Source organism: Danio rerio, chromosome 4, assembly GCF_049306965.1.
Source record: "Danio rerio strain Tuebingen ecotype United States chromosome 4, GRCz12tu, whole genome shotgun sequence".
In the NCBI taxonomy this organism is placed as follows: domain Eukaryota; kingdom Metazoa; phylum Chordata; class Actinopteri; order Cypriniformes; family Danionidae; genus Danio; species Danio rerio.
In genome coordinates, this window is record NC_133179.1 from 32,124,035 (window position 1) to 32,134,277 (window position 10,243).

At 35.9% G+C, this 10,243-nt stretch overlaps 2 protein-coding genes across 2 annotated transcripts in view; both read left to right on the forward strand.

Annotated features, from left to right (window-relative positions):
- LOC137490091 (uncharacterized) overlaps positions 1 to 10,243 on the forward strand; it is a 392,659-nt gene that overhangs the window by 31,901 nt on the left and 350,515 nt on the right. The gene's annotated exons all lie outside the window — the stretch shown is intronic.
- On the forward strand, positions 2,919 to 8,288 carry si:dkey-13e3.1 (the record flags this gene model as incomplete). The annotated part of the gene is given in 13 exon segments (NM_001113341.1): positions 2,919 to 3,027; positions 3,127 to 3,189; positions 3,410 to 3,471; positions 3,558 to 3,667; positions 3,804 to 3,923; positions 4,071 to 4,118; positions 4,241 to 4,318; positions 4,409 to 4,479; positions 5,112 to 5,172; positions 5,317 to 5,367; positions 5,458 to 6,145; positions 6,256 to 6,405; positions 6,421 to 8,288. Coding segments are annotated over 9 exon segments (669 nt in total).

Consider the following 10,243-nt stretch of genomic DNA (forward strand, 5'->3'; position numbering starts at 1 on the left):
AAAAGAGCTTGAACCTATGATTCAGTACATCTTTAACAAGAAGACCATTCCTGCAATTCTTCCCGAGAACCTGCGTTTGCCTTCATCTTTAAGCCCCTATGCAACCAACCTCATTCCTGATGAAATGTTCTGCCAGCGATGTACTGGAAATGTACCCCTATCTGACCCTCTGCTCATCACAGCAAAAGCTAAAATGTCTACCAATACAATAATTATCTATGGTAAGTATTTTTCATTTTAAATAAGGATCTATGAAATTCACACAAATGGCACAGTTTAAATGATCCTAAATAATATTGTAGTAACCGCTTATATTTTACCATTGAATTTTCAGATGTTGCCAACTACACAAAATGTTGCCACCAATGTGGACTCTTCAGATATCAAGAGTGGAAAGATGGCTTGCACAATTTTAACGAGTGTCTTTCTTGACCTTCCTTTATGTCTACATATTCGATACATGCTACAGGTTAGGTTATCTTAAATCATTTTCCATTACCTTTGGAAAAAACATTAGTGGTTTAAAGAATTGAAAACTGATTATTATTTGTGTTATCTTCAATTGTAGGCCCACAGCGCAGTTGCGAGAGTAGTTCAGTGTCTATAGGTGACAATAGGAGAACAGTTTTCCCCAGCCAAAACAATGCTCCATGCCTATCTCTATTTTGAGGCACTTACAAGCCATGAGTATGAATACTCTTGTGTGACGTGGGGATCATCCACCCATTGTGATCATAGATCTACACAGAAAAGGAGCATTCAACATGTCATGTAAGTATTTTTGGGATGGACTACAATGACATTCTACAAACATGTTCAGGGTCATTTGACAATGCTAGTGCATATAAACCCATAACAGGCTTATATGTTTTTTTTTAATTATATAGGTAATCTTATTAATATTTTCATTTTCTGTATGGTGTAAGTGAGTGATGTCAAACAACCACCAAAAGACTTCAATGGGCATGTGAATATGGAGGACTTTTGGGAGAAATTGTCACTGCAAATGATTGGTCGTGGCTTTGTACAAAGTAATTAGATTGCTTTTATGTCTCTTCTTGGCATTTTGTATGCTACTTATTGTTACCGTTTTTTAGATTTTTGCTTTGACTGTTATTTAAGGACAGGGGGACAATCCTTTCACTGTCCACCCCAGTTATTACCTTTGGGCACCTTGGATTGGAAGACATACTTGCAAGTCCAGTCAGTGTCTCAACACAGAGTTCTAGAAAGTTCACCAACCCAAAGAAGCTGAACTTTGTGAAATTACTGTGTCCAAAGATAGGCTTAAAAATGAGCTTTACAAGCAAAGGGTAAAATTAGTTTCAATTGTCACTTCTGTAAAGAGAATCAAGTCTGTTTTTGTAGGATAGGCTTGGTGGGATATAATTTTTTTAATGGATTATTTTTTTTATTTTGAATTGTTTTTAGGTCTCAGTGATACAAAAAAAAGTGAGGAGTGTGGGATTGATTCCACTGGTTCAATAAATGACCGCCTAGAAAGACTATCCTGTGAGATGAAGTCTAGACATACCTACGACAAACTATTCGAAAAGATTTGGGGTGCCTCAGGTGAGAAAAAAAACTTTTGTGTTTGTGACTGCCACATCTTTGTAGGCGTTAGGATTGGACAATATGACCAAAATGTTATTGAGAATATTTATTTCACAGTATATACACTACCGGTCAAAAGTTTGTTGTCAGTTTTTTTTCTCAGTTTTTTTTTAAGAAAATTATTCCGTTCATCAGGGCAGCATTTATTAAATAAAAAAGAATTGTCAAATATTTTTTAAAATGTTAAATAACTGCTATTACTCCAGTTATAATTGCATTTTTTTACTACTACTACTACTAATAATAATAATAATAACAATAATAATTAATACTAGAGTGATTTCTAAAGAATCATGTGGTGATCTGAAGACTGGAGTAATGAAGCTGAAAATTCATCTTTAAATCACTGAATAAATGATTAAATTAAATGATAAATTACTTTTAAACAGTTATTTTACAGTGCAATAACTTTTCACAATTTGTACTGTAATCTTTAAAAAATAAATGCATCTTTGGTGAGCAAGATAAGCTTTGATAAAAAACATTTAAAAATCATGCTGATCCCAAACTTTTGACCTGTGTGCGTGTGTGTGTGTGTGTGTGTCTGTGTGTATATATATAACCTTTTAAATATAGTGAACAAATATGACTTAGATGATCAATAGGGATGTGCCGGTGAACCCGACGATCACACCACTGTAATGGCGACATGGCACCACCACAGTACACATTTTATTTCGTGGAAACAACATATATAGTCATACTGCCCATCCCTAGTTGGCCATGTATTAATATTATTACTGCTGCCTGACACTATAACTGCCGACCTGATGTTTGGTCCAGGAGGGTGGGCTGTTGTTATGTGCCCTTGTGTAATTGTCTACAGCATAAAGTGCTGTTAGCGTGAAGAGCGTCCAAGGAATTTTGCAGATATCCTTCTCTCGTGGAAGCACATCCCTAAAATTTTCATCTATGACTTTGCTTGCGGATTAGCAACACACACAAATCTTCGCTGTCCAGAAACGCTAACCTTTATACCAAATGGAGGGCGTCTAGCTGACCCAACAGATGACAACATCAAGATGGCACAGGAAGGGAAGCTCAAAATCTCATTGCCATGGCTTAACGTGAAAAAACAAGTTCCAGACATCCATGGCCACCCAATTACAGGCTCATCAGAGAATTATGTCCTCAATGACAAGTTTCATGAGGACAATTCAAAAGACGGGATGTTCTCCGCAAGATTGGTCTTGTAGCCCAACTTGCTGGCAAAGTAAATAGCCAGGTTGCGGAGCAGTTCCTTAGCGAATAAAAAAAGAATAAAAAAAAAAAACTACTTACTAAATATGAGCCTTCCATCAACTCACGCCTTCCTTATGAGAAATATTATCCACCATCACAATAATCAGAAGAATTTTAGAAGAGATTTTGGGACAGAAGTTGGGCTCAACACCAACCATCAGGCTCTTCTTGGTAATGTTTAGATTACAGTCATATCAATTTAAAATGGGTTGTAAATATTACTTTTACAAACACCATCATGTACCAATACTTTGTGTTTGTCCAATTAAGATACTTCAGAGATTTTAGAATCTTCCACTAAATCTGCCACCACAGATGATCCCCAGCTGACCAGTAAGTAACTAATAATCTGCTCAATAGTGCAAAGATTCCATATTAATCCATATTTGGCACACAGCTAATTGTTGTATGTTTATATATTATTTGTTTTATACAAATCTGATATACACTGTTCTTGGTTTTATAAACAGCATAATTTTTTATGTTATTGTGATATTTTTACTGTTTTGAATTTATACTATATTTCATGAACTAATAATCTAATGACTTATAGACCTTTCTGGCTCAGAGGGAACAGAGGACATCCTACCATTGCCAGACTTGTAACAGAAATGGGTAAAGAAGAGAATTTGTTCCATCTAACAATACATTTTCCTTTTATAGTTCATTGTGTGTGAGTTTGTGTCATTTTATTTTCATAGCAACCACTGCAGATTTGACCATAGAGGCAGAGCCTAGGATTGTGGAGATTGCAGATGAGGATTCAGCTAAGTCCTGGAAGAAGCCTCACAATCCTCTTGAAGACAAATTGGTAATTGTTCTCGTATTCAATATCAATTCTAAAATATGTGTGGCAAAACTGAAACATCCAATCAATACATGTTTCCTATCTAAGAAAACATGAAGGATTTAATAAGTGAGCATTTTCTTTCATTTGACCATTGCAGCTCAGATATATCCGGGACACAGAGCGACTTGCAGATGAGGTAATTGTGAAAGAAGGAGCAATATGCCTCACAAGAGCAGATTTTTTGACTTTGGGCGTAAGAAGGGAAATGGAGTGTGAGGTAAGTAGTTAAATTTGCATGCAGATATTTTTTAATGTACCCAAAATGTTAATCAGTGGGTGCAATGGGTGATTTTTGTTTTTGTCAGATAACTTGGACCCTAGAGTTTTTCTTTGACTTTGCTTCCTTCTTTATTATTCATTACAGATTGGAAATGCCTGCATGAGACTCATCTATGAAGAGGCTCGAGCGCATGTATCAACATTCTTTAATGATTTTATATCAGATTTTTCTAGTTAAGCATTTTTTATGAAAGTTACTTCACTTCATATACTAAGGATGTCAAGTTATTTTCTTCTTTTTGCTCTCTCTCATAGGGCAACAACATTTACATTGCTGACTTGTATGTAGTTGCCACATGGAAAAGCAGTAAAGATCCTCTAGCCTATTTTCCAGTAAATATGGTATAACAAATTATAGCATCTAATATAAGATCTAAGCCAGAAGTTTAATAAGATTAGCTTTTTTTGGTGTTATGTTTTTAGAATAATGCTGACTTGATGGATGCCCTTGTGCTTCCTGCATGGATACAAGCCACTGTCTCAGACCATTATGTGTAAGATTATTTTTCAAAGTAATCATTTAGTTTACAGTGTAAAAACAGTTGAAATGTACATTACATTTTATAAAGCTTTGACTGCTTTTGTAGATTGTTGGAATTGATTTTTTATGCTGTTTTTAGGCCAGTATCATAAGGTGATGTCAATCACAGTCGAAATGTGTCAAATCTTTTTGTATTCTCCCTGGCCTCAACCATTGCTTATGTATATCTTTAGGTACTGAAGCCACTCTTAAGAGAGATGCTCCTACTAGACTCCCTTTATAGTACTCATGGGTCTGGTTTTGGAGGTGACCAGTTAAGAGGCATCTTTAGGTTCACAGCTAAGAGATAATTGCCATGTTCCCTTGGCATATAATGGAGACATGCGGTTGCATTGTTTCAAGTTTATTTGTTTTAATGAGAGTATTTGATGTTATTATAATGATTATAGTTGCCATGTTCCCTTGGCATATGCGGTTACATTGTTTCAGATTTATTTGTGTAGTTAGAAGTTAGTAGTTGCCATTTTAACATAATCGCACAGGTGTAGATCAGATACTGTTTTACAGTTGTATAAACAGAGTATTATGAACTGTAGGATTTCCTATTGCTTTGTAAGTTCATTTGTGCTTTTTCTTAAATCATAGGAATATTGCACAAAGTCTCAACCCAGCACAATGGACAGAAGTAACAGGATTGGATATTGGGGTGATCCAGAACAATAATTGCATTATTTGTTTTATACTAATTTTTACATTATTACATTACTTTTTTTTTTTTTTTTTAGCTTTGTCTGATTTTATTATTGTTATTATTAGTAGTAGTATTTTAATTCTAATTTTGGTATACAAGGTCCTGCCTCAACAGAACAACAGCAACGATTGTGGAATTTTCATGCTCATGGTAAGTAGTAGTTTATGGTAAATAGCAAGAGGAAGAAGGTGGTTGCACTTATTTTTTTAGTTTTAAAAATTAATATCTACTTTTTTTCAGTATGCCCTCTACAATGTGCTGGACATTCCATTCAACTTCTCACAGGTGGTCTTCTACATTTTGTTACTTTACATTTTTAATAAAGTACTTTATTGCTGGCCATTGAATTCTAACAATACAAATGAAATACTAATGTAGTAACATTTCAATTTCTGTTAGCTTGACATGCATTAAATCAGGGAGTGGTGGAGCCTGCGGCCAACTGAGCGGTTTGGGATACATGGGTATGTGAATCATGTTCTGCACATCTTAGTTTGACATTTCATTCTTGAAGTTTCTCACCAACAAAAATTAATGACCAACTGAGGCACTTTAGCAATCCATCTGCATACTCACACTCTCAATTTTGTGTTTTCTGACAGTTTATTTAGATGGAATAAAGAAATACATTTTTCAGTGCTGTCTTTTGTGACAAACAGTACTTGCAATATCGATGGCCAATAAATATATATTTTTTCCTCTCTCCTTTAAAAAGGGAAAAGGTTTAAAACCCATGGAAAGGTTTGCTCACCGGACCAAGGAGGCAAAGTCCCTCTGTGAAGGGAAACTTCTGCCACTTTATAGGGCTTTTCCTTGTGTAACCAATGACCTGCCACAGCATGTTGTTGCCACAAGTGCTCGGGGGTCTTTAAATCAGGCACTTGTAGACTACATAGTGGCAACAAAAGCAACAGATAGCCACATTCATGTATGTGGATCAAGCATGCATTTCGAAATAAAATCTTATTCAGAATGTAAACTACTTGCAAGACATGTAAATTGTAATGTTGTTAATGTCATTTTTTATTTTGTATACAGTCCATCATCAGTGGGCAAAAGAACTCAAAGTGGCTTGACAGTTATTCTGATCAGTCTGTCAAAATAACCCTGTGCCACTTTACATTAAGGATGAGGATCAAATTGATTCACTTTTCCTTCACCTCTCCTCCGTTCTAAGACCCCCCCATATATATAGCATATTTTGTGAATCAACTTATTTGGCAGATCATTTGTGGTTGCTTAGTACTTGAATACAATTTAATTTTGACAGTTGTTAACATAATTCTAATAACTAAATGCACATGAGTGTGTTCAAATAACCACTTTTTTTTAATTGTAAAAAAATTAAAAGGGTTTGTTCACTTGTAAAATAAAGTTGACACTTTCTGTATTTTAGTACCAAAACTAGCAAAGGAAGCCCCCTGCATCTGCCTTTGCAATACCTTCAGATAATTTAGCATTTTATGGAATACATGTCACCATTTAAAGAGCCCATATTGTACATGAAAAAGGGTCATATTTCGGTTATATGGGTCTCCAACAACATACTGATATGCATGCAAGGTCAAAAAACACCTTCATAGTCTTATAATATGCATTTATTGTTACCCAATTATCCCAGCGACTTCCATATGAATCGTTCAGCGATTCATTTGTTCCCAAACCCCTCCTTAGCGTGAAGCTAATCTGCGGTGATTGGACCGATGACAGCCTGTTGCGATTGGTCCACAGCATTCAGCGCTAGACAAATGCCTAGCGTGGTTTGTCAAGCCCCCGGCGGACGGGCCCGCGTGATAACCCCGTGACCGTCATAACCCCCGCATGGGAAGTATGAACGGCACTTAGCAGTAAAAATGAAACCGATAGCGTGCATATCATTTACTGAGTGTGATTTCCGTGACCGAGCTTTTCTCAGCTGTAACTTAGATCATTTCTATTTGCAATTTTTGCTGTGGCACCTCTTGCTTGAAGTGTTATATGTTCTCAGGGCTTACCTGTACTCTGCTTTGCCCAAATATCCCATCCCCAGCCAGGGGGTTGTAGTGCTCACCAGCGCATAGCAGGCTGCCTTTGCGCCTAATAAACTTGCCTTGGTGTATTGTCTTCCCATTCTCACAAGTCTTATACACCAGTCTTTTCTTATCCTTCCTTTAACAAACGAATGAATCGCCCACTGTAAGCGTGTAGACTGCTGAATCAATTATTTCCCCTCACACTTCCAATAATATCCAGGTAAACACAGCGTCTTCTTGACTTATGACTTCAGGATCTGTTTGTCGGCTGTGTTAGTGGGCAGGGCGCAGATTTAAATTTTCCTCGGTTTGCGCCCATAACAACTATGTTTCATAGTCACGTCACGCCGAAACAGCTAAAGACTCGTTATGAAGACGATTCATTCTAACCACTATGAGTCGACTCTTTTTTTTAAGATGAATCAATAGTTTTAAAAACTGTCCACTTTCAGATTTAGGCCTTCGCTGGATATTTCACTTCATTTAGATCTGTGTTACACACTACATGGAAGCTCCTTTTCGAAAACCCACAATAGGGGCTCTTTAATGTTTATTTATTTTATATAAATTAATATTTTAATGGCTCTTTTATTGCCTTTGGATAGTTAGCTAACAAATTCATCTAAACAATGAAATTGCTTGTCATTTTGATAAAACTTTATTTATTGTATTATTTACAGGTTTGATTTGTAGAATTATTATCAATAATCAACACCTGAATCAAAAGAAATGTGAAGATACGCAAGGCATACTTTGTAATGTTCATCTCTCTCTTTTTTTTTGTTAAATCTGAAGGTTATGCATATGTGTTAGATACTAATGTGTTGTTGTTTTTAAAAGCTACAGTTCTCCATACAGTAATACAAGACCCTGTGACGGTGGCTGAGTAGAGACTGATTGAGATGATGTATTTCTAGAGTTGGTGGAATGACCAAGCACACCTGCTTGGTCATTTGTGGTGATAATAATGAAGGTATGTTTGATAAAGTTCTGTATTTGTTTCACAATAAGCTGAAATGGTATTAGAGCATTAGAGATTAACAAATGACATGAAGGTGATACGTTTTGTGTTGTGGGTGAACTGTTACTTAAATATTGTTCTGCTCTTTGCTTTTCACTTTTCCTCTTCAGCATATCCTAATTAGATTCTATTTGGACCTGAAACATCTGCTAGACTACATAGTGGCATCAATACTGTACCTGGAAGGGCCTAACAACACACACACACACAAACACGGTCCCGCCAATTAAATTGGATTGATTTCACCTGTGCTTCAGGGGGTTATAAGAGAGGGATTGTATCCCTTAGTGTCTCCTAATAAGAGACCTAGCGTAGAGTTCCCTGCAGTGAACTGACAACTTATCCAGCATATTTTTTTATGCAGCGGATACCCTTCCAGCCACAACCCAGCATTGGTAAACACCCATCTACTTTTGCATTCACTCACATACACTATGGCCAATTTAGCTAATTCAATTCACATAGCCTTGATTTAGCTCGTCATCAGATCGGCTATGTCCCTCCGTTGTTTCACCATCTCGGTGAAGTTGCCTATCGACCAGATCTAGTCCGGCAATGTGTAACCCATTTCTAGCCCAAATAACCTTAAATTTGGTTGCATATTGTTTTTTTGGGGGGTTTTACCAGTTGGTTCAATTGACACTAGCCTTTTTCCTCAATTTTAGTTCTCAGAAAACTTGTTTATGGAACAATCGTTTTGATTTATATGGAAATGTCATTATTTTATGAAAATTGGGTTAAAAATATTTTTTTCTTTATTGGATATGTTTGAAAGCCGTGGTGACATTGTTAATTGCAATATTTTCTGCTTAAAACATGGTTTTGTTTGTCACCTAGAGTTTTACACAATGATTAATGCTATGCCTAAAAAACATCATAGTATTGATCAGAAGTATTCTCTCACACTACTCTGTAATGTTTTCTCTTCCACCTCTGTTTTTGGCCACTAAATGTTTCAGAGAACCAAAATGTAACAAGTTTTAAAGGAATATTCTTATTCAAAGACTTCATCCTAATCAGCTCAGACGTAATTTTATTTTATGTTTTTTTTTATTTAATTTACAGGAATTAGAAAAAATAAGACCAAGTTACATTTCTCTAATTCTCCCCCAAATTAAAGAGCTTCAGTTTAAAAATATTAATGATGTGTATCCATCAAAACAATTTTTGAAATTAAAATTTGATACTGAAGATAACTCTTGTTACCCACAACACATCAAGATTAGATCAAGTCAAAATCTTATTATCTGACACATCTGACTTTCATTCGCCAACAAGTTTTGTGAAATTGCAGACAAAAGCCCACAATTGGAGGCAAATATGTGTTTGTTCACTCGAGTGACAGTCAAGCAATGTGAATGATCAAAAACACAATCTAAGGGTGTAGGACAGTGTCCCCTGCATCTCCCCAAACATTTTCTCCTCCCTAATCTTTCTAATTTTCTTTTTAGTGCCTGTCCTGATCTTAGCAAAACAGCCTAAGAGTGACACCTAGTGGCCATAGAAGAATATTGAGTTGTAATAAGTTTGTCCCTTTACCGTAGTTAGAGCAACAGAGCTGTTTTTCGCTGCCATACAGGTTAATATTACAAAGGGTCTTAAAGTCTGTGAGTATTTTGTTTTAATATTTTTCTTCATTTGGAGTGTAATTTTGAAGAAACATGTATAGAAATTACTTTTCTTAAAAGATAAAACAACAACATTATTTGTTTGATTATCTGTATGCAAAGCTTTATGTTAAATCTGCATTTAATACCTAAATTGCATGTAATAGACCTATTATTTTGACATTCTTTATGTATGTTTAGTCTTACAGTGCTTCTTTCAACTAAAATACACTCATTGGACATCTGGCGTCCGAGTCTTTCTTGGAGGAACCTGTTAGCTATCTGCCGAGCTAGCCAGGCACAAGCACTTCAGCAGTCATCCTAGCAGGGGCAGAATAGTGCCAACCATTTGATTGGTAAATTAATAAACTATTTGCAAGTCTGCA